At 42.9% G+C, this 24,693-nt stretch overlaps 1 protein-coding gene across 2 annotated transcripts; it reads left to right on the top strand.

Moving 5' to 3' along the window:
* Positions 1-5,664: 5,664 nt before the first annotated feature.
* pax3a (paired box 3a) lies at positions 5,665-24,123 on the top strand. Of its 2 annotated transcripts, XM_031854571.1 has the most exons (9): positions 5,665-6,021; positions 6,647-6,882; positions 7,288-7,417; positions 7,627-7,770; positions 16,726-16,925; positions 17,593-17,752; positions 17,902-18,122; positions 21,591-21,854; positions 22,976-24,123. In XM_031854571.1, exons 1-9 carry the CDS (start codon positions 5,937-5,939, stop codon positions 22,991-22,993), a joined length of 1,458 nt encoding a protein of 485 aa, XP_031710431.1. In that variant the 5' UTR covers positions 5,665-5,936; the 3' UTR covers positions 22,994-24,123. The 2 variants fall into 2 exon arrangements, with proteins under 2 accessions (XP_031710431.1, XP_031710430.1); XM_031854570.1 differs by lacking the exon at positions 22,976-24,123 and having other exon boundaries at positions 21,591-22,959.
* Positions 24,124-24,693: the final 570 nt, after the last annotated feature.

Raw genomic sequence — 24,693 nt, 5'->3', positions numbered from 1 at the left:
GCGATATACTTGTTCAAATTGATTATCTAATCTGGTCTGTGTCACCTGGTCGATTTGTCACAAGTGTGGGTCACGTGTATAAAGTGGATTTATTGGCCCTATTTAACCGTATAATTACAATTTAGCGCCCGCAGCGACAATAAAGAGCATCGTGTTTTAGTTTTTTTGTCCCTTTGCTTTTCAGCACCACAAGCAGTGGACAGCGCCGAGCAGTGCGATCAGCGGCGACACCCTCAGCTGCATCTAAATACCATGCTAGATGTCAGTCTCTGTTGGATGTGCTGTCCTTCTGTGATTCGTGCTTAACTTTAAGATCGGCAGGAAAGGCATTTGTCTCAGCCTTTCATGCTATGAGGCCTCGTCTTCCACACACTTTCAAAGTCCCTTAGCTCAACACTCAAGTTAAAACGTGATTCTACATCTACAAAGACTATCTGACCAGCACACACAGATTTATTTATGTTAAATTCATAACTGCATTTTTCAAGGGTTTGGAAACCCTATACGCACAGCACAGTGTTTACCCCATTTTTCCAAGGCAAGCCACCCCTGTTATGACACGGTTGGACACAACTCTTAATATCCAGAAAGGTTTTTTACAACATCTGCAGCATCCAAACCATAAATAAACCACTATCACATTTCACTATCACTATCACATCTGGATATGGCTTTGTGGGCCATAAAAATGCACTCTGAAATATTCTTGCGAGAGCCGAACTAATCTTAAAATGTATTCCTCTTGGGAGATCAAGTCGTGGTCAAGAAGTGTGGAACTTTTCCTCTGCTCTTGATTGACTGAGAATTAAAACCTTGATAATAGGTTGTGTACAGAGAAATTGTGGATTTATATTTGATTAAAAAATAGCTGTAATAGCATCATTTCATCACACATGAGCGATCTTCTAAGTGAAGTATTGCGTTTTTAAAGAATTTCACTTTGTCAGATTAGATAAATATCCCTTTTAAAACGAGGTTGGTGGGTTTCATGGCGTCCCAGTCAATTGAGCTGTCGTGTGCCCTCTTGTGGCTGAATTGATGCATGCATGTTTGTACAGTGATTATGCCTGGGTATAGTAGCATATTGTGTCTAACCGGATTACAGTCACATACAATTACATGCAGCTCGTTTTAACAGTGTAGCAACTGTAATGAGTTACAGTTATTAACAAAAACAATAATCATGTTGAAGATGCTGTTACATTAGGAAGAGAGTCGGTGAGAAAGACAACATAGTAATGTTCATCATATGTTAATCGTGGAATCAATGTTAAACCTGTACATTTCATGAATTAAATAATTCACAATCAACCAGATGTAATTGGAAATCCAGGATGCCGTGTAGAATGAGAATGTTTGATTGAATAGAAATATTTTTCAAACTGTTTATGTTGCAGATGTTTAATGCTATGAAAACAGTTGTCGGGAGATAGACATCTTTTGTTATGTTTTTTTTAATGCTATATTTTCTGATGTGTATTTAATAAACAAAACACAAGGACATAAAATGTGTGATCCTTGAAAATATGTACTTGACTAATGGCAAGTTGCACACATTTTCAACCCATCAGTGGGAAAGATACAGTATCTTTCACACTTGCAAACTCACTCTTTACATAATATTGTGCTGGATATGTCTTCTCCTTCACACACACGCACACTAGAGTAAAGGCCTAGTGTATTTGAAGGACAGATAAGAATCTTCCAGGAGGTACCGCTGCATGTTCATCATGGGACCGTAAACTATTAGCTCACTATTTATTTACTTCACCGAACTATTAACGTAACCCTGCATGCCCAGAGGCTGCCTGGTTAACCAATGCTCCGCTTATCTTTTTCTTTTCTCTCTCTCACCTGGGTGCACCTTATGGCTCTTTGTTATGATAACTGCCCTCAGTTTGAGTTTCCACTATAGAGTGTTGTGGGTCATATGTATTTGATAAGATCAAACACATGAGAAAAACAGTGCGTCTTTTGGAAGTACCTGGTAACAGTAACACCCCAAGGCTACTAATCACAGAGTGGACTTCCTTATTCTGAAGATGCAATGTTTTTTTCTGAGACGCTTATCTAAATGTCGGCCTGGCCATTCTTCTAATCTGTTTCTCCTATTTCACACAATGTCTGCTCTGTAGTCTTTGTGATGCAAAGCTCTTTTCAATAGTCATTGAACTGCTACAGGGGGATAAAGACAAAACACCAAACATAAATTAGTATATCACAATCAGTCAAACTAAAATCAGATGCACACCAATTCTTTTTGAAGGGCATACTAACCACACTTTCTGTTCCCCTCTTTCCAGTGTTAACATAAAACACAGTGTGTCGCATTAAGATTTAATACGTAAAGAAATGCAGAAACGATCCTTTACGTTTACACAAACATTTACAAATGCAAAACTTATTTCATGAAATGTATTCCAACGAGTATACAGTGAGAGACTGCAGCTTTATGTCTGCGTAACATGTGGCCAAGAAATAGTATAATACACTATTTCCACACCTGTGTTTATTATAGCAAAGAGAGAATTGGCAGAAGTAATGCTCTTGAGTCAAAGCCTCAACTAGTTAGATCTCTGTGGGCGACTGCAGTATGGAAACAGACATTATGGCACATTAATCAAAATTCCCTCACAGCATGTGGCATGATTCTCTAAAGACCAACACAGGTTAAGCACACATTGTTTTACAACTGACTCTCATTCTAACATTGTAAAACCTCTATAAAAAGCCAATGAATAATGCAAATTAGGGTTAGCATCTTAAGGTATCTGTCATTCGGCTTGTCACAGTGAGCTAGAGCTGTAATGTTCCTGCTACAGTGACAGTGTGCCTTTTACACTTAGGAATGCATGACTGACTGTTTTAATGTTGAGAATGAATGGAAGTTCCTTCAGTCAGATGTCTGCTCCCTCTAGTTTATGGTCAGATTATCACTGTGATGATCTGATTGACTACAAACGTCTATCTGTTTTTGATCTGGTGGTGTGGCGTTTATCGTGAATACTGAGCAGTATTGTAAGTATAGCTCTGGAGAGAATGGAGATTTTTTTCCAGTGCTCTAAATAGGCCGTGTAGTCTGATGCAGGGCAGGACATTATCGCTTTAGGGCCACAGCCAAGATCAATACGGCCTATGGGTTGTTAGGCTGTTAGACTAACTTTATCTTTACTGGACGCAGAGCTAATTATTCAGGTTTTTTTAAAGTGCGGTTTCAGAAATACAGCATCGAAAGCCCCTGGCTTATTCTATGCGTCTGCGGAGCAAATTCAACAGAGTATTTCGTTTCGGGGGCCATTTTGTTCTTTATTTTTGATGCATTTTGTCCACCACAGTGCATTTCTGACTCAGCTTACTCCACTAATTGATTTGACATGGTAGATCCAATATCCTTTTCATGATAGTCAAACTTTAGTATGATAACTTTCTTCCCTGCTCCCCATTCCTTCTTTTATGGACGTATAATGTTTCCACATTTCTGTGTCAACTGGACCATTTTTTTTTTTTTTTACATGAAGTCTTACAGGAGGAATAAAAAAAAAATATTGGGCCACATAGTGCAATTAAAGGGACAGGAAGACGACTCTCTGCTGCTATAATGTTGGGTCAAATTCTAGTAAAACATGGATAAACAAATGTCATCTTACAACCCTTGCGTCCCATAAATATTTGGTGTTTATTCACTTTTTAGCAAACAAAAATCTGTCACAACAGTTGCACCAAACAGCTGGCTTTGCTTATTCAATTATATTATATTATATGTGTATGAGGTTCAATTCATCCTCTACATGAGGTTGTGACAACATCGTTAATTCATCATTGTTGGGTTTAGACAATAAGGCAGCAAGTAGTGACTAATCTGATGGTGATCAATGAATTGCCTGCTAGAACGTCAGCACTGATGATGCATCAGTTTGTCTTAGAGAGGTCGTGACCAACCAGTCACTCATGGTGTGCAGCTTGAGGAGGCCTCTGAACCGAATCAGCCAGTCGCCTATATATATATATATGATCTTATTCCTGGGGGGAAAGAAGAAGAAAAAATGTATCGGTCTATTAAACACGCCTAATTATCATAATTATCACAACTCCACAAGCTTCAGAAAAGTCAAATGATCCCTCATGTGGTTCTCTGTGTCTATAATCGACCATTTGCACGGATGTGTTACACTGCCGTGTGGCTGAGCCACGGGTCCGCGCGGCACCTATTGTTAAATTCATACAACTGCTAGATGACCGTGCAGAGCTTTTGCGTGGGGTGTGGTGGAACTCGAAGAAAACATAGATCCTCCTCTCCGCCGCATCCATGCATATATCTCTCTCCTAACGTGTACTGTGTGTGTGTGTGTGCGCTGTCTGCGAGACGGAAACTCTTTTGCATCTATAGTTGATTAAAGAAAAATAAATTACACACCGCCTCTCTCTAACGGGTTTGCTGCCAAATGTATGTTTCAGTACAAATACATAACAACTCATGCAAACCAATAATTAGTTAGCATCACATATGTCATGCCATTCGCGGTGGCATTTACTAAAGTGACCAAATACAAAGATTTTTACAGTAGGCTACAGACTAATGTCTCAATACAAACTGACTCTAGACGTGATGATCAGTGTGTGGGCTAAAGTTGATTAGTAATAGCTATATAATAATAAGGATTATACAAAAAAAATAAAAAAATGTCATACGAAAATAACTTTTGTCCACATTAAAATAATTGTCAAGTGCCACGGTTATAATATTCTCTTTTGCAGAGTGATCAAATATTTAAGTCGATGATGAACAATTTCCTATATGCTGCTGCAGTTTCTGCGCAAAGAAATGAGTGCGCATAGCAAGTAACTGTATCACTAATAGGTGCTGCTCAGTATGTGCATATCTTCTCTCTAATGAAATATCCTCACGTAAACGTCCTGTCCATGAAGTCTGACTCCATGCCAAGAAAAGAAATCCACATTTGTCAATTAGCCTATTTCATTTAATTTGTCATTTATAACGGAAATAATATAATAACAATTTTAAAAAGCATAGGCTAATAAAAACTACAACATTAACAACAAGCTACTACTACTAATATTTATCATGATAATGCTAGTAACAATACTTGTTCTTAATATGTTTGAGTCAGGGAAATAATATGAAAGATTGTGTGTGTGCATCTGGGAAGTCTGGTCCAAGTATAAATGCAGAAGGCTATAAGAACATTTGTATACAATGTATTTTGCGTATTTTCTAACATATGGTGGTATAGTTTTTTGATTTGTTTTATACAAATAACAATCAACATGCATTGTTGTCTTTACTGGTCCAGCTTAAAGTTTCTTCCACATATACGCCCAACAGTGTCCCGATACTACCATAGACTATGAGGAGCATAATTCATATTTCAGCACAGGCAGGGACACATCATCGTATATAATAACATAATAGTTATTTCATTGGTTTTATTCAAAGTTTCACTTCGTGAAAAGTATCGTGCGCAGCAGCAGAAGCGTGTGACACCACAAACTGACCTCGTGAGGTCAACCCAGACAGAAGGGGAGCTCCCGCTGTCCAATCGCAACGCTCTCCCAGCCTCCGAACGTCCGGGTCTTTGACCAATCGGGAGGCGCAGCGCAGGAGCCAGAGGGGACTGCGAGTACAGATAAAATGTTTGACTTGCATCCATCCTCTCAATCCTCGCAGGACCGTTAGCGACCTGCTCTTTGATTTAAAACTCTCACCTCAGCCCACATCTGCCACCGGATACCAGTCAACAACATTTCTCATTTCTGAGGGGTGTTGCTCTTCCCGATTCAACTTGTTACTCAAGGAAAAGGCGGGCTGCAGAGAAGACGAGGTATTACAACAAACAAAAAGGGTGATTTTGTGGGATTAAAAAGGACAAACAAAGGCAGCTTCGTTTAAACTGTTACCTGACAGAGAGTCAGGGATCATGACAGCGCTTGCAGGAGGTTTACCGAGAATGATGAGACCGACTCCTCACCAGAACTATCCGCGGGGAGGATACTCTCTGGAAGGTAAGAGACCACCACCAGTTGCTGCTCGCTGTCTGAAGAAAATCCAACTTTTCGAAAACTTCAGCAAAGTTGACAAACTCGAGTTCTGAAAAAAAAAAATAACGTTTCCCTGTAAAAAACATGTTATTATTAACGTGTTGTTTATTATTATTGTTTTAAAAAGTTTTAGCATAAATATCTGTTTGAAAACCAAATAAAAACGATCCCGGGATAAGTCGATATTTCCAGTTTCAACACGATGTGCCTTTAAAAAAAAATCATATTGTATTTATTTATATGCTATTATTTTTTGTTGTTTTTAAAGTGGTATCATGTCTGAAGGTATCACATTAATTGGGAGAGACATAACTGACAATTGTTTGAAAGCAAATGATTTTGTTTTCTCATGCCACTTGCAATAAAAATATATTTATTTTAGGAAAATGTAATGTATAGATAGCCTCTAAGATGATTTGATTGCGCTTTAAAAGTGTTACTTCTCGTGGATGATATCCAACAGGTATGTGATCAGGTTGAGAGTTGTTTCTCACCACTAAAACTGAACCAGTTTCTGAAGACAACACACATTGTGTGTAGTACATGTTATGAGCACTCAACTAACTGAAGCCCATGCACGTCCGTGCAGTCTCCACTCCGTTAGGACAGGGTCGGGTCAACCAGCTCGGTGGTGTCTTCATAAACGGCAGACCTCTCCCCAACCACATCCGACATAAAATTGTTGAGATGGCACATCACGGTGTCCGTCCGTGTGTCATCTCCCGTCAGCTGCGCGTGTCCCACGGCTGCGTCTCCAAAATCCTGTGCCGGTACCAGGAGACAGGCTCCATCAGGCCGGGGGCCATCGGAGGCAGCAAGCCCAAGGTGAGAGATATACGGCCCGGCCGGTGATGTTTTGGAGAATGTTTGTGTTATGTTTGTGGTTTAAATTCCAGGTTTTCACTCGGTAGGAAAATCACATTTTAAAAGCGTACAATGTGAAACGCAGAGGATAAATAATCTATTAAAAAAATCTAAAGAAAGTCATGGAGTTTAACGAGACCTTTGTTGAAATTTTTTTTTTTGTCGATATATTGCAACTTGAACAAGTTTGACTTTAAGATCCTCTACTAAGTGAAACAATCTCTCTGAATGTGTCACAACTCTATCCAAATTCTTAAATGTGTGAAAAATAATTAAACATTTCTGTCTTGGCTGTAATGGAAACCTTGGACCTAAAACAATAATTAAAAATGACAAACTTTTCTTCTTTCCTTCCTCCCATCAAAGCAAACCTCTTCTCCAGAGGTGGACAAGAAGATCGAAGAGTACAAGAGAGAAAACCCGGGCATGTTCAGCTGGGAAATCAGAGACAAATTACTGAAAGATGGGGTCTGCGACAGGAACAACGTTCCCTCAGGTAGGCGATCGTTTCTGGAGCCTCAAGAAATAACAAATATTTTTCCTCTTAACTTACATTTAAAAAAACAAACATTTTTAATACCATATCAATTAGAATACATGTGAACATAGCCATCGACGCACGTGTTAATATTGTTTGCATGCAGGACATCCTTTGTTTTCTTGTGGAACCTCATTTTCTTTTCATCTTTTTTTTCTTTTTCGAAGTGAGCGCCATCAGTCGCATCATGAGGTCTAAATTCGGCGGAGCCGGTGATGATGAAGAGGAGGATGATGATGTGGTGAAGAGGGAGATGGAGGAGAACGAACCACGGACCAAACACAGTATCGATGGCATCCTGGGAGACAGATGTAAGTGCAGCATTATAACGTTATAAGAGGGACGTCTTGCTGTAAGCTTTACGATCCCAAAGAAATGCGGCGAACTGAAGGAACGAGGACGTATGTGGATGGTTGCGATTTAATTGTCAGCTTAGACAGAACACTTTTAATAACAATAATAATGATAATAATAACACTAACAAATAATTGGCAACGTGCTAATTGAAATGGTATTTATAGATATGGAATTTATCGTAGTCGACTGTTTTTAGTTAACCTGCTCAAAAACGTTAAATCCATTAAAGTCCCAGGTGTTTACGCATGCATTTAGGCGTCTGAGGTTGAACAAATGTGCAGGGTCGTTTTTTCTAAGTGGATAATCAAACATTTGTCTAACTTCCAAGCCTGAGAAACTTTTTTTTTTTTTTTTTTTTTTTTTTTTTTTACACACAATCGGACACTTGAGGATGAACTTCATGGGACAAAGCAGGGAGAGTCCATTGAGACTCACACCTCAGTTTGACGAGCACAAAAGCCAAACTCCAGTGAGCGGCTCAGTGTTGTACAAAAAAGACGCCAGGGCCTTTCAAAACGGGAAAGAAAGGGAGAAAAAACTGCGCTGACAAAAGGCCGGGAGAAGACATTATGAACCCGCAATGAGCGATGAATTATTCAGGGACACCAATAGGCCCGGTGCGACCTGGTTTATAGACTGCTCAAAAAAAGTGCCAATTTTTGGGAGCTTTTCCCCACTGCTGTCAGTTTTTCATTGAGAAAAAAAATACAGGAAAAAACCGCGCCGACTTAAAGCAAACACCTGTTGATTTACGACCTGTTGGGGTCTGAGGAGTGTTGCCGCAAAATGAGAGGTTGCTGTTGGAGACATACTGCAATCTGTAGTTAATTATTGATGACTAGACATCCAGAAACAATGGTAGTCTTTTGGCGATAGCGTGGAATGACGCGCAGATTCATTCATGGTGCCAATTGTTGTAGCTTTGTTTAGATTTGGTTTTACTATTCCATTTTGTAAGATATGATAACAGAAAAATACGCATGAAGCTATAACGCACTTGGCAGCAAAACGGTCGTTTGCCTTCAGTGTGTTGAATTCACGTCCCTCGCGTTATCAAATTGAACGGTGCCGTTACTTTTGCGCACGGAGCTTTTGTCTCACAGTCTTTGCTCAGTGAGCGTGACGCCTTCAGCCAGTGAGCGCAGGGAAACCCTTCTCTCCACTAGATTAAATCCAAACCTTTTATTTCTCCCCACTTTCATCTCAGACAAAGTCCGCCCCTTTCCTTTCCGCCCAGGGCGCGCACATTCATGCGGTATCTGTGGGCACTTCCCTCTCCTTCTTTCGGGGAGACACATCTCCAGGATCAGGCGGTGGACTTCTCTGACTTTTCAAACTCATTACTGCGAAACAAACAAAACAACTTTTATTAATAATCAGATTACTGCAATCGATAATTAGGATGCATGCTTCTTAGATGAATCTGCTTTGACCCTTTGTTTATCGTCCTCTTTCAACAATTTTTTGTTTGTTTGACAAACTAAACCCTAAGTGTGTTTGACACAAACCTTAGAAAACATGAGAAAAAAACTTTTTTTTAAAAATATAAATAATTAATACTTTCTGGTTGGTATGAATTTTTTGAAAGAAAACAAATAACATTAGCTATTTTACATCAAATAGGTGACATCCTACATGTAAACAGCTCTGAGGCACTTTCCCCCATTGATATACAGAGCAGCACTATTTCATTCTTGTGTCTCTTTGTGGAAGTAGTTGTTGTTTTTCTCTTTTATAGCTCTTCATTAGAATGAGAAAAGGGTGGTTTGGGGACTGAGAGAGTGTCTTCTGGCCAAATATTGATTAAGTAGGTGTTTGCAGAGGCTATTGTCGTGGTGGAGAGAGGCCTGTTGCTCTCTGCCCCTTTCTCCACGACCACTATTGTTGTCTTTCCTTAAGTGCTAAGATCAAAGCTGACTCATTTAGATTTATTTGTCTGGGAAAAGGACCGCTAAGGTTTGTGGGATAAAGTATATGGGCAGCCCTGGGTCTGCATGGCATTAGCAGGCCGGAGCATTGTGGGAAAAGGATGCTTGCTGGGATGAATCTGATGCTAAGTTGTTTACTACTCCTTGAACTGTTGAGTTATGGAGGTGGAATTTACTCCTGTGTAGAGAATTTAAACAGCATGCATGGTTGAGCTGCAAGCTTGAGAAGAATTATTCGTGGCATTTACCACATTTGGCCATAACAAAGCAGTGCACAGTGTATCTCTGGTACATCATTTTAATCTGAAGATTGAATGATGCCAAGATTTCTTCTTTTTTTTTTTTTTTTGCCACGAGTGGTACTGAATTAATAGATAGCATCCTTTCCTCTATTTATTATTGCTAGCACTTTAGCCTCATTTAACGAATTAAAGTAGCCAAAGTCATGAAAGAGGAGTAGCTACTCTCGCAGGATCCATTTATGGCAGTGGGGGTGAAAGGGAGAAAGAAGAAGAAGAAAAAGAAAGCTCAGAAATACAAACAGTCAAAGGGATAACTTTTCTTTAAAGGGAATCCTGTGGTGCCAAATTGAATGAGCCTAGTTCTTTCAAATCTGCCATGGTGAACGCAGTCAACATGTAATAATTGGTTTCATTGAGGTGCATTCCAACAATCTGCTGCCATTCTCCTGCCTCTATTGTCCGCAGGCAGGCAAATAGCCAGAGGGACAGGAGGAATCAAGTGCTGACAAAACATGAAAGATTTAGCTGCTTTTGTCAAAGGAGCTGAGTAGGACTTTGTTTGTGTAAATAAACTGGGTTACTGGCTCCCCGTGACTTTGGCATGGATCTAGAGTGAGGGAAGTAACAGGAGAGCAGAAAGATACATATTTGTGTTCGAGAGTTTACCATATGCTAAAGCAGTTCAAACTTGTTGCTAATATATTCCCGAGGGGGGAAAAATGATGACGGCAGCAAACGTCCATGAGCAGCTGCCACATGCAAGCCATCTAATCCAATTTTAAAGTTTCACAACTTATATTCCCATCAGACATCTAAGAATACAAACAGATATGGTTTCTCTCACACGCAGCGAGCAAAACCGACCGAGCGGCACGGCAATAACCCACAACTGTAAACAGAGAGATAGATGTTAAATCTCTACGACTTGTGTCTTTGTCAGGGGTCCTTGCATTTCCACGGTGACTTGAGTTGAAGATTGGAGGTTTAGAGGAGACAGAAGACCTCAATGTAACCAGAGGAATGTCCGCTATACAGCCACGTCTCCATTTTGCTCTCAGGGCCGGATAATAGAGAATTTTATATGTGGGCCTCACTCTGTGTTTTCCTGTGTTAATAGTGCATATAATGCCGGTTTAGCCTCGTGGACTGTTAAGTGAAAAACAAACCAAAATTCACTCTGTATATATTTCTTCCCTTGATAGATGGGCAGATAGACAGATAGATAACTCACAGCCCCTTCTCTGTCACCCTTCTCAAATATAAATACTCAACACTTTTACGTTCGGTGTTGGCATGACTCAAAAGGCAAGAGACAAAATCCACACTGGCTGATCTGCAACTGAATGCAGACTCTATGCTTCATTAAAGCCTCTTTCTCTGTTGGCACCCGCATTGTGATCCTCCAATATTAATTCAAAGGACAATTAATGAATGCAGGCCAACTTTGAAGTAATGGGCCGGGGTCCTGCCCTGAGCCGGCCCCTCGGCGCTGATGTACTCTCCGCATTCTCCCCACTAACCCCAGAGACACTGTGAAGTGACTGAAAGAGAAGCAGCGAGCAATGGAAGGTCAAGGAGAGGAGCCCCAGTAGAAAAAGAGCTCTCTATTTCCTTGGAAGTATTAGCCAAGCAAAACTCTGTGATGGGGAGGATAAAGGAGTGTGAGGAGAAAAGGGTCGGGGGCGAGGGGACTCTGCAAAGAGGAGCACAATAGGATAGTTAATTGAGTAAAGCCAGACAGCGTTGTCAATCACTTAACTTTGTTTAGCCTCAGTTTTTGTGGAGCTGTTTCGTCCAGCACATTGCACATTATGGACACGCCAGCACAGCCCTGTTTCTGTTTTGATTAATGTCTTTTTTCTCCCCTCTCTGAACAAAGAAATCCACTAAAAAAACAACAGAAATGTAGGATATAAGATATTTAAAAAATATATATGTTATAAGTTCCAGAATTTATTTGCTACATTTGTCCAAACACAGGCATTAGAGCGACAAATAAAGTTGCAAATGTGCACAAAAAGCTCAAATGACCAGTAGAAACGCACCTTTTAATGAGTGACTGTAAGGTATAAAATGAAAGCGTGGAATGTGAGGAGGGCTTTTCTCTCTGTTGAGTGTGTGAAGTTTTGTTGCACGTTTAGTGGCGAGGCCGTCTTTACCGCAGAGCTGTGCAGTAGCTGTGAAAAGGTCAGGGGCTAACCTAGGGTCACTTGACTGGTAAAACTATCAGGCCCCAGGAAAGGGAGGTTACAATAATGTTTGGGAAAAGATGACAACTGACAGACTTCCTAAACTCAGATCAGCCAATCATCAGTGCTTTTAATAACCTCCACTTTAGGATCCTATAGGCTTGTATCTGTTTCGTGAATTCAAGTATAGGCGTTTGCAGTTTTCAGAGAGTATGCTGGTTATTCAGAGCGAGGTCATTGGCTTGCTTATGTCTGTCTGGCCCAAACGAGGCCGGACTGAGGTGGGAGCTCTGCTGGTTAGTGCCCGTTTGACTGGAACGTGCGGCAGACTGGCCTGTTGCTTTGTCCCTGCGTGGGTTCTGTGGTGTTGCTTTGTCCGTGCCCCGAGGGTGGAAATGCCACCGTGAAACTGTCACCTAACTGCACCACGGTGGAACTAAATAATAACCACCGCACACTGGGCACTCATAATAGCCATGAACGGCCATTTGTGGCTTTTTGTCACGTCACCAATATTAGACAGAGATACATCTTTCAAAGTCATATCGCCAGCTCTTTCTTTGTCTGGTAAGTGCCAACCTCCTGCGCTTATTTACTTCATTTTTTTTCTGTCCATCCCATCATCATCCACGGCTCTCTTTCTCTATATCTACACCCCCCCCCCCCCCCCCGCCCCCCCTTCTCTTTTCCCAGGCAGCTGCGGGATCCTGGGGTCTCTTTAGTAAGTCAAGTGAGCAGCCCACTCACTCCCATTTTTCCCTTAACTGTTAACCCCAGCTGAGCCCATAAGCTGTCAGTTAACTATTCTTTTCCTCCAGTGCATCTGCTCGATCTGGCTCTATGTAGCATGCCACTATTTTATTCAGTGGCCCACTCGCACTATGCTCTGTGGCCTGAAAGGGCCAGATCTACTTCCCTGGGCAAATAACTAGTTCATTTGTCTCTTCTGCCCTTTGTTTTGTTTTGCGAACACATGTCACCAGCTCAATTACCTTCTCTATTAACAGCCCCTGGAGGAAGGGCTAGCCAGCCCCTACCAAGACAAGGCTATAAACTGCCCCATATGCTCCGCTTCTCTTTCTCTTTCTCACTGAGGCTGTTCATCCCTTTCCTTTCCTTTCATTCCTTCTCTCCTCTCCCGATTTCTTGCATCTTTATCTTCCTTTAATACCTATTCTGATTCTCTCTCGCACTTTCTGTCACTCTTTCCACCTCCGTTCACTTTTGTGCCATTTCAAGCTACGGATTTTGCGTGCATATACACGGATGTGTGCGTCTGTGCATGCCTCTTCGTATTAACGTCACTTGAACACATGGGAGGGGGTGCTGAATGCTTGGCAAGGCGAGTCTTGGCTGATGCAGACTACGCAGTAAACAAGAGCAGTCTTTATCCTCGCAGTTGGAATCTTCACTTGTTTTTTTTTTTTTTTTTGGCCCGTTCGAGGCAGTACTGTCGGGGCAGGTGAAGCTAATGGGACTGACGTTCACATCTGTGACCCTCTGGAGTTTATCTTCCCTGCATGTCAGTCTCCTCTCTTGATCAATAAAGGGTTGTGTTTTCCTCGAGTGGTTGGTCGGTAGCTGTCCTTTGTACTGCTGGTCTTTGAGTGTGTGTACATTGTGGTTGTGTGCACATACGCACTTGTAAATGCACTTGTTTAATGTAATTTAAGAGTCTCTGATCAGGGAAAGGAACCTGTTGAATTCACTTGTTGAATACTCCGCTAAACTGTGCTATAACCTCCAAGCTAAGTTAAATAAATCTACTGCTCTAAACTACTCTATCTAAACTAGCGATATCTAGTGATTAGTCTACACCTTACTTTGTTTTGAAACGTCCGTTTTATGGATAACTCTCCAGCAGCCCCAATTTCCGCTTGAGGGATAATAATCTATCTTTCTATTAAGATTCTTGTCAGGGCCACGGACAAACTGTGAGCGGCTATGGAGTATTTTCAGCTCCCTAGTGCTTTAGCTGCAGCGTAAAATTTGATTTGGGTGTTTAAGTAAGGAGGTCGAGGCCTCCCTTTGTGTGTTTTAGTATCCTCTTCTGCCATTTGTCGCGGGGAATGTGTGGGAACAACCCTCTCTGAGTCCTCTTCTGCATCAGCTTGCCTTAACATCAATCCACCGCAGCATAAGAGCCCTGTTTGAAGATGTCAAAGATGTGGATGCAGCGACGGGTGAGCGCACAGAAAGAGAGAAGTGAAGTGAATGGATGAGATGGAAAGGACAGGTTCGCTTTTATGAATGACCAGCACCCCCATTCTCCTTAGCTTGGCACCCCACACCCCTTCCCCAGCATCTTCTTCAGGTGCCTTCGTCCTCACGTCTCCTCTCCATGTCAACCTCTTCAACTCCCCCATCCCCCCCAGCTCCGTGCCCCTCGGGCCGTGGAGGGAGGGGATGAAGGGGTGCTCCCCTGCTGTGCCCCTCCACAGCCCCCAGTGGCCCTTCTCTGGACCCTTTTGTGCCCCCCCTTTTCTCCCTCCCACCCTTCATTCCCCCACTCAGCCCCTGGCCTTACAGCCCCCATCCCCCCCTATCCCCCCCCCCCCCCTCCCCCTTCGCCCCGCACTCCCCTGCTGGGCAGGTGACAGACCCCTGAATGCGGGCCCGGGCGTCCCTGATGGCTCCTACAGATGGAGCGTGGTAATCGGTCCAACAGAGGCCTGCCACAGGCTTTTCCCTGCTAAGATACAAAGGCTTGGCTTCATCACTTCCAAAAAAGAACGAGACACACAACACCCAAAAAAAGAACGGGAGAAAGAGAGCAAAAGAGAAAGTGCAAGCCAGAGGATGACAAAGGCAACAATGTCATTTGCCATTAAGGGAGAGTCTGTGACGGAGTGTTTTCTCTGTAGTTACTAATAATAAAAACAGGGAGGGGAAAAAGAGAGGGAAAGACAGAAATAAAGGGGGCAAAGGAGGAGAGATCCACCCCCACCCTGCAGTTAACATGAGTTACAGTGCCAATGGGGAGCTTTCTCCTCTGTGTTTTATGAGCTCTCCTTCCCTCCCTCAGGAATCTTTTCGTTTCTGCTCCGTCATTGGTTCTCCGTCTTGTTGTTTCTTTCTCCGTTCCTCCGTCATTAAAATGTTAATGACATTGCGTGTTACTTTGCTTTGCTGTTTGTTGTTAGGCTTCTTTAGTGTTGTTTACCTGCTGATAAATGGAAGTTTGACTTACTAATCCAAACAATATTGATGTATTAAAAATGTGCTTACAGGAAAAGTATCAAGTTGTCATGCTGTGTTTGGCCTTCTCTTTATGCCTGTTGCGCTTAGAAATTTGCTCCAACTGGTCTCGGGCCACATCGTTACCTAAAGAAACCACATCCCGACTCGCGGTGCACGTTCCAGGAGTATCTAAGCATCCAGCCAATCCTCTTTGAGACTTGATGCCAGCGTGGCGCCCTTGGTTCGAATGTAATAAAGAGCTCTTCTCAGCATCAGAATCTTGTGTGCTGGCGGCCTGGAGCACAGCAGCATTCCCAGGGAGCAAATCCGTGTGTAATGCCTGGTCAGACACACACTGGCAACCGGCACAAACATTTCCTGCTTGGCTCCAGCGGCTCCAGAGGCAAGGGGAGATCCCTGCTACCCCCCTCCATGTCTGACTTGGCACTTTTTAATTAAAGCTTTGAATCTGGAGGGCAGAGGGAGAATGAGCAGTCTGGAGAAACAGACGAGCCTCAGTCCTCTGCTGAAACCTTTTTGTGACTTACACCTGTCTGTCTGCTTTTGAGTCTCTTATTTTTGGTGTTGGCTGCATAGTCTGAGTTTCAAAAAAGGTGCAGTGAACCTTCCTCATGAGGTTTAAGAGGTCCCTCTGGGGTTGGATTTGGGAGTGGATTCTAACTCTCTCTGTCTTGTGTCCATCTGTGTTTGACACATTGTCATAGACTGCGTTCACTGGGTGAAAGCCTATAGCCGAGACGCAGCAGATGCATGTTTGTGAGTGTGCGTATGACTGAGAAAGAGATGGGGGACAATGGCAGGCTGTCACACTAGTTTTTGGAGCCTAATCATTACTTAATAGATGGGTAACCTCCCCCCCGAAAGGCAGCAATAGTCCTCTGTCTCTAGTCTCAAGCCCTCATTGATTCCCTTCTTCTGCTGAATTAGATCCCAATGGCTGTCTCACAGTTACCCAGTCGCTCTCTCCTGCCTTCAACTGAACAAACAGATTAAGAAGCACCTGCAAAAGGCAGCCTGCTCTTTGCTATGGGACCCTATCGTCATAGCGCACAGCATGGCTAAGACTGGGAGAGACACAGTGTCCCAGGGAATAGATGCCCCAGAGGGATCTAGTCCTCACTAATCCATGTTCAAGCAGCTTCTGGCTTTTGATCCCCTCAGGAACCGCTGAGGAGTTTAAGGGAGCAGGAGGACACAATCAAAATTTGCTCTGTACCATGTGTTGTACTCAGCACAACCTATTGTCTCAAATCCGTCCCAGCTTAGTATTTAGACCAAAGTTTTATTCTTTTTTGAGCCCGAGTCCCCTGAATGTCGAAAGTAACAGACTGTTTGCTTTGCAATTCTAGCCAGTCACTCAGATGAGGGCTCCGACGTGGACTCAGAGCCAGGCCTGCCTCTGAAGAGGAAGCAGCGTCGCAGTCGCACCACCTTCACCGCGGAGCAGCTGGAGGAGCTGGAGAGGGCCTTCGAACGCACGCACTACCCCGACATCTACACGCGGGAGGAGCTGGCTCAGCGGGCCAAACTGACGGAGGCTCGAGTTCAGGTTAGACACATGCACAGACGCCCTCTTCAACCTCAAAGTTCCCGAGACCCAGTCTTGACAGCAGAGAAATTTGTCGATCTGTCATGGGTATGTGTCTTGTGGGCATTAAATTGACGTGGGTTGTTGCCACACATTCCTCACAGCCATTAGACATGTGTCGTCCCCCACCCCCCACCCCAACACCCTCGACCCCACGCCTGACCCCTTCAACACATGTACAGACTCAGACAAACTCAGATACACTGCAACCACTGTGTATGTAGACGGCTCTCTATTTGTCTCAGACACTGTACAAAAAGGGCTATGTGGAAAGATCCCAAAATAGATGCCCGATTTAGATAATGTACTAATATAGGCTTTAACAACTGTTACCCTCTGAACCCATTGCCTTGCAGTAGCACACAAAGATGTAATGTCTGCGGTTTTACTGCATGCTCCAGATGTTAAGATCTCCATCAGTTCAGCTCCCTGTAATGGGTCAGAGAGGCCTCACACAAACAGACACACACTTACATACATACTTACATACATACATACATTCATACATACATTCAAAAGCACCAAGCACTCTGACATATATGTATTGTACAAGTGAATTTAGTAACTTATTCTTTTGGGTTGACACATGAATAAACATCAAACACTCTTGTCTCCGTTCTCCTCTCAGGTGTGGTTCAGCAACAGAAGAGCCCGGTGGAGGAAGCAGGCGGGAGCCAATCAGCTAATGGCGTTTAACCACCTCATCCCCGGTGGTTTCCCTCCCTCAGCTATGTCTGGCCTGCAATCGTATCAGCTGTCAGACAGCCCCTACACTCCGACTTCTATAGGTGTGTTTAGCGGAACACACTCAAAAACATACATAAAACGTGTGCTTTAGAAATGTCACATAATCTGGAATCGTCTTCGAGCAGCAGCAAAAGTATTCTGGTTGAAAGCAAAATGGGATTTTTAAGCAGAATGTTTTTATTCTGCGCAGCATCCGAGCAGCCCAGTACAGTCCACAGACCGCAGCCTCTGCCCCCCACCTCCGTGCACCAGAGTGGGCTCGGCTCGGCAGCTGGCTCCCAGGACGGAAGCTCTGCGTACTGCCTGTCCTCTGGACGTCACAGCTTCTCAGGATACTCGGACAGCTTTGTGACCCCGACAGGACACGGCAACACCGTCAACCCCACCATCGCCAACAGCCTCTCACCACAGGTTTGTCTCTAGATCCATTATCACAATACAACATAGAAATGTAGAAACACAATGATTACCTGCTTACAAGCACATACTCATATATACACATACATTCTGTCTTAAACACACACACCTATCCACACACACATGTTGTCATACCAGGAAACAGGGCGCTAATAGTTCTTCATGGCTTTTATGAGCTGCACCGTATGGAAGAATAATGAGACACACAAACACACACTGTGTGTTTGACCTATGAGGTGTCATTGCAGTGACATTGATGAAAACCTTGTACGGCGAAGAAATACGGCAGCTTTTAATTTTTGTTTATTCTGATGGGTTGTTTGATGAATTTAAAATCTGGCAAACGTCAATCTTCGGGGAGGGGAAAAAGGACCAGACACGAGGAAGGATGTATGGATGTCGGAAGATGACACAAATCAAAACTGAAAAGACAATTATGGTCGATTACACAGTCATCAGTGGCCATCAGTGGCTCCCTACCAGCCCAGAAGATGGACTAACAGGCGGAAAACGAGCTTTTAATCGCCACAAAGGGTGGCCGGCCCACATGCAATATATGCCGGGTACTAATTCCCATGAGAGAGAATCTCAGACTCCTGTCAGGCACAGATAAAAAAACTGCCTCAGGCAGGTTTGCTACGATGTGAATGCCTAAGGATGTATGTATGTTAAAAAAAAGAAGAAGATCTTTGTTGTGGCTGCCAGGGTGCGCGGTCAGAGAGCGGAAGGTGGCACCATTGTGGCTCAGCATAATTGGCTGCTTTGATATATGAGCTCTAGTGATGGACTATAATTTGTTGTTTCCTCCTCAAGAATTAGCCACATGTACTTTTAAATCGTTATTCTTTTGGGTATTTTTTATTTGCACTGGACAGATTATAGTATAGAGACGGGGGAGAGTGAAGTTGACAGGAGAAAAAAATGCGAGTGTCAGCGGTTGATGGTTTTTAACTCGTAATTATGTTGAAACACAAGTGGCATGAAAACCTAGTATCTGTCTTCCTGTAGCTGAGCGCATGGCTGTGGTGTGTGAGTTCACACACCCACAGGGTCACAAGTGACTTTAACGCCAATAAAGAGGCCAAAGGTGCTGTGGCCTCATGCATGGTTTCAGCATTAACCTTAGTGGGCAGCTCCGTACAGAGTGGACGTCTCATCTTGCGAAAAGGGGACGGTGGCAGGCCTGGAATGTTTTCTCAGTCTGGAATAGCAATCACAGAATGTTCCAGTGTCTTAATTGATTGGAATGAAGTAATCTATCCCCTTGTAACAAAGTGTGTAATTTATGCAAATGACTCACTTTGTTGGCTAATTTGTTTTAATTCATGTATTCATTGCAGCTGTGTGAATGTATATTGCAGTACAGTTTTCTCTATTTCAGACGAGGAGAGAATTAATTCCCTGATTTTAACTTAATAAGAGGGAGGAAATGAGGATTGATTAAATTCTATGACATTCATAGTCAATACATGAAGACCTCTGCACTTGGAAAACTTTACAGCTTCATTTTTTTTTCCCCAAATAGCTATACAGTTTGGTCTATTTTGTGTTAAATCCTCCCTGGAATTATCCGGAGATATCAACTCCAAATCTGTCTATGAAAGCTATTCTATCTGCTACTGTGTCCATCAGGAGACTTAGAGGTTCAGTTAACTCCAGATATGGTCACCTTAGAGGGCTTTGGGGTTTTGATATGGATAAGGTTGACTTTAGATAGCCGATATTGTTGTCTGAGCAGTTAGCTCTGTATTTGGAGCTTCAGTCAGGCCAGTGGTTTCCCTGTGGTGCGGGGTCTCTGGCGTCTCACCGCTGATCTGGTGCATACCAAAGGAACCCTTTCTCACCGAGCGAGCGAGCGGCCGGGATTTGCACCCCCCTGAGACCTAATCCCCGGAACAACCTCAAAACAGACACCATCGGGAACTGCTGCCGTGTCACGGGCATGTAGATAAACACAAACCCTCTGACACAGGCATGTACTCACAGACACACACCACGCATTATAATGTGTGATGTTGTGTTTATGGCTAAACACCACTCGATAACAAAGGGGGGTAAAAAAACCCGTTATATTTAAGTTCGTATTAATAATTTAATTCAATATTTCAATATATAATACAAAATGTTCTGAAATGACATATTTGACTGTTTTAAAGCAGCATCAAGATTTATGGGTGGCTGAATCGGATTTGTATTTTCTGGAATCCATGCTCCTTACGTCTATAAATACTCACATTTTGATGGGAGTCTTGTGTGCGACCGACTTTTGTATTTTACAGTATATCACACATCCTTAGTAGAAGGAGAAATAATGGCTTGGTGTTCGTCAGATGTGCAAGCTCAGATCACTGACAGACCAACTGTAAATTTCATACATTAAAGACACCTGAGGTTGCCTCAGTATTGTGTGCATGTACATGTGTGTGCCAGCTGGTTGTCAGCTGGGAAAGATCCATTTTTTTTTTTTTTACATCACTGTTTTTTCCATTTCTTTCCATTTATTGTCTGTGTATTTGTGTTTTTTTTTGCTAGGCTTGAGATCTACTTTCTCCTTCATGGACTGTAACTCTTCTCCTCCCTTTGTTCGCTCTTTAACTTAACTTTTTAGACTTTTTTGTGACTTTGCTTCTCACGCAAACCTACGTGCAGCTGTTCACGATGTATCACCGATACCCCTACACCCTCTCTCTACACACCAGAGCAAAAAATGCTTATATTACACATGACCGTGCACACACACACACACACACACACACACACACACACACACACACACACACCTACTGTTAAATACACAATTCCACACGTAGGAGAGGTAGCTCTCACACACATACACACACCCTACTCCTTGTTCCCACGTACCCTTTGGCCTCTTCACCCTGGCCTCACAAGGACACGGTGATTTTCGGGCATCAGGAGAAAGTGAAGAAGAAAAGAGACCCAATACATCAGTGGAGACACACAAATCTGTTGGAATTCTTCTTAAAACCCAACGCATTCTCACAGATTTCGTACATTATGATCAGTCAAAGTTTCAGACTCCTTACTTATTTTCTATCGATACCATTCGTAAAAAAATGCTAGAAGCCCACAAGTGTCACGATGAGGACAAATAAAAGTGAAAAAATATCCTACATAAATTTGACAGGATAATTCTAACAGAAACCTCTAGTGGGCTAAAGGATTGAACTCTTTAGCCACCATCAGCTCCCCAATCAGTCAAGCAGAGTAAAGGGAAACCATATGTGTGAGGGAAGCCAGTAATAATGTATTTCAGACGGACAAGGAGAAGGCCTACACTTAAGGCCACCTGAGTGGAGTGAAAAAGTTGATTGAATGGTGTAACAAAAGTTTAAAAAAATGTATTTTTCATTTTGAAATTTCTTGGCCGATTAAATTCTAAAGTATTACTTTATGACTTTCTGTTCTAATCACCCGGTTTCCCTCCATTTCTCCCCTCAGGTGATGGGCCTATTGAACCCAGGTGGAGTGCCACACCAGGCCCAGAGTGACTTCGCCCTCTCCCCGCTGACCGGAGGCCTGGAGCCTAACGGTGGCATGGCTGCCAGCTGTCATGGTTCCCAGCGTTTGGAGGCTCTACCAGGCCTGACCAGTATGCCCACCCTGCCTAGCACCCAGTCTTACTGCCCACCTTCCTACACCGCCCAAGCCTACGCCATGGACCACCATCCATCCTATCAGTATGGACAGTACAGTCAGAGCAAGGTATGCTTGAAATACACTTCATTCCTTAGGTGTTAACTGGTGTTTTCATACAGGTTTCATTTCTATATTTGAATTTAAATGATCTATAATTGATTGGAGGTTATGCTCCTCTGTAACCTCTGCTCTAGCTATGCGATTTAGTTTGTATTTTCCAACTCACAACCCACATTAATTGCGCAGACCCCTCTGATGAGCGGCCTTCTCAAATCACCCTGCTCTGTGCTGAAATTACGCGTATGACAAGAGAGCGCGAGTGGCCCGGCTACCTCAGTTTACATTACCATCATCAGAGTATTCACGTGGCCGGGTGCAGAGGCATGCACACGCATTTTCACTCGCTGTCCTTTCATGACCCCGTATGATGAGCTTGCCCATCAAACCCTCTGAGTAGCGCACCTAGCCATGTAATGACCCCTGTGTAACGAAGATAGCCGCCCAAATGAAAGGAGCCACTTCCCAAAGCGTGTTTGACAGGAGGGAGGGGAGAGTGCGGTGTGTTGCGGGGGCCTGATCTGAGGTACACTACCACATGTTGACCGGCCCATCAGTGGCAACATCTTGATTTCATTAATTTAGCCAGTCCTGGGAGAGACCCACATGTAGCTTTTGGGGGTTTGGGGAAATGTGTGCGTCTACGTGTATAAGGCCTATGTGAGCGCAAGCATGTATGTGTGTGTGCGTGAGTATAAATGGACGGTAAGGGGCTCTTTAACAGGGGGCGATTATGGCCCTTGGCAGGCCAGGATTAGAACCATGTGTCCCACTGGAGGTCAGATTTAGAGTTGTTATTGATCAGTGGAGCAGAGCCACAGATCCAGGCTAAGGCTCAGTCTCGGGCTAGTTTTAGCGACCACATTAGCTTCAAAGAATATCTAAGGAGATTCCCAAAGCCGTTTACCTGTTTTTTCATTTAACCTGGGACCCCAGTACCCATTCTCACCTGCTCCCATGGGTTCATAAACACCTCTTTCTTCTTACACAGTTCCTCCTGTCAACATTACACACCTCATTTAACTTCACATTTTGCGATGTTAGCCATCAGAGAATTGAAGCAGTTGAAGCTGAAAAAAATTCAAGAGAGTCTTCTCAACCTTCCTTCTGTATTTCCTTGCTCTCCTCAGGTGCCTTTCATTATATGAAGCCCCCAACATGGCCCGAACAGGAGGCTTCCCGGGCCAGTCTGACATCCGTCGACCAGAGAACACCCCCACCCGCTCGCTGCCTTTGCCAAAGCTCCGCAGCCCCGAGGACAGCAAGAGAGAGGGGTTGAGGTGTCCTCCTTCAGCAAGGGAACCAGTGGTGGAGGAGGTGTAGTGATGGCGATGGAGGGGGTTGACTGGAATAATTTGGAACAAAGGCGCAGCCTCTCCTGTTACCTGGCAATCGCTTTGCTCGTGCGTCATGTCACGCTCCAAGGACCAAGCACCGCTCGTTGTCCATGCTTAAAGAGGAAAAGAAGACAGGGGTGGGGAAAGGGGAGTAAATACATTCAAGATTCTGTATTTGATTTTTGTAGTAAGTGGCAGAGAGGTGCCCCTGTGCTTCTGGGGCCCAACTTGATAGGGGAAGGGCTTATTCTTACAGTATGCTTATCAAAAGGCCGGATGATGATAACGTGTTGCACTCAGCCACAATGTTCTTCTAAGGATCCCTTCATCGTAATTTCCTAGGAAAATAATATTCATTGATGCGATTCTCTTATACGACTTTGGAGATGAAAATATGACTACACCGGAAAAAAACAGCAGAAAGGCATGAAACCAGGCTGAGCGGAGTCATTGCGAAACCACTGCAACCCAAAGAAAGTGCAATACATTCATACCTCATGTGATGTACATTAACACGGATCAAATGTCCCCGATTATACCCTCAAAAAATATGCTCTCTTTTTAATGTAATTAATTTTGGGTTGTGTGCATTGATCAATCAGGGGAAATCATCAAGCGATGAAAAATAGAAACATGTAGTCGTGATGTCATTAAGCCAAAAAAATTCTCTGCCAGTGAATACATTATTCAGTTTGACAGGTAATTTTTTTTATTTCGCATGTGTTAAGTTAGATTTTACCAGGAACTTTCAAACATAAGTTCCTTTTCTTATTTATTTAGTGTTGGTCAACTGTTGTCTCTTCTGTATGTTTTGTATTAAGTGCGCTTAAGTGCTTAAATCCTACACAATGTTCATTATACATGATTTTTCTTTTGTATGATTTCCATTTCCATTGGTGTAAAATGATTTTGTTGTAAGAAGTTTTGTGTACAATACAGCACTATTTACTATTTATAATAAACTATATAAAAATGTAGAACGTTGTGACTTTGACTGTCATTTATGAGATACCAGGGCAGTAACCATTGAAAATATCTATTCTTTAATTAAAACCTACACCTGGTGGATATTTAATAAACTAATTCTTACATTTTTACCAGTGTCTTTAAATTAGATTTAAGAGGCCAACAAATAAATCTATACATAAATAAATAAAGATTTTAATAAAAAATCCCTCGGTATTAACTCTCCAGAATTTAGTCGTTGAAATTAAATTTACAGGAAGTAAAATCGGAACAGGAAGTAAAAAGTCAAAAAGATCACACAAATGCGTTCTCTTGATATACTGTCATTTAAACTAGAGAATGTTTTTCTTTCTTTCCATTTCAAACATGCCAGCTGTTTCCCCGCCTCCCATCTAAATCCAGATGAGCAGGATAGTGACAGTAGCTACTCAGAGAGCTGCACCCCCCGTGCACACTCCTGGAGCACTAAATTATAAATATATCCCCTTTCATAAACACTCCTTTTGAACAAATTCCTGCTCCCTAGGGGCTCCTTCACACCCCGT

This window comes from Anarrhichthys ocellatus, unplaced genomic scaffold (genome assembly GCF_004355925.1).
Source record: "Anarrhichthys ocellatus isolate YVR2014 unplaced genomic scaffold, GSC_Weel_1.0 scaffold15, whole genome shotgun sequence".
Taxonomy (NCBI): domain Eukaryota; kingdom Metazoa; phylum Chordata; class Actinopteri; order Perciformes; family Anarhichadidae; genus Anarrhichthys; species Anarrhichthys ocellatus.
Note: the sequence above shows the minus strand (reverse complement) of the source record. Positions and strands in the feature narration are given on the sequence as shown.

Bases quoted from the DNA above. Each gene is read 5' to 3' on its own strand.
- pax3a (XM_031854570.1), top strand. From the start codon at position 5,937: ATGACAGCGCTTGCAGGAGGTTTACCGAGAATGATGAGACCGACTCCT. The intron at 6,883-7,287 runs GTGAGAGATATA...CTCCCATCAAAG, and splicing joins TCGGAGGCAGCAAGCCCAAG to CAAACCTCTTCTCCAGAGGT. The intron at 16,926-17,592 runs GTTAGACACATG...TTCTCCTCTCAG, and splicing joins TGACGGAGGCTCGAGTTCAG to GTGTGGTTCAGCAACAGAAG.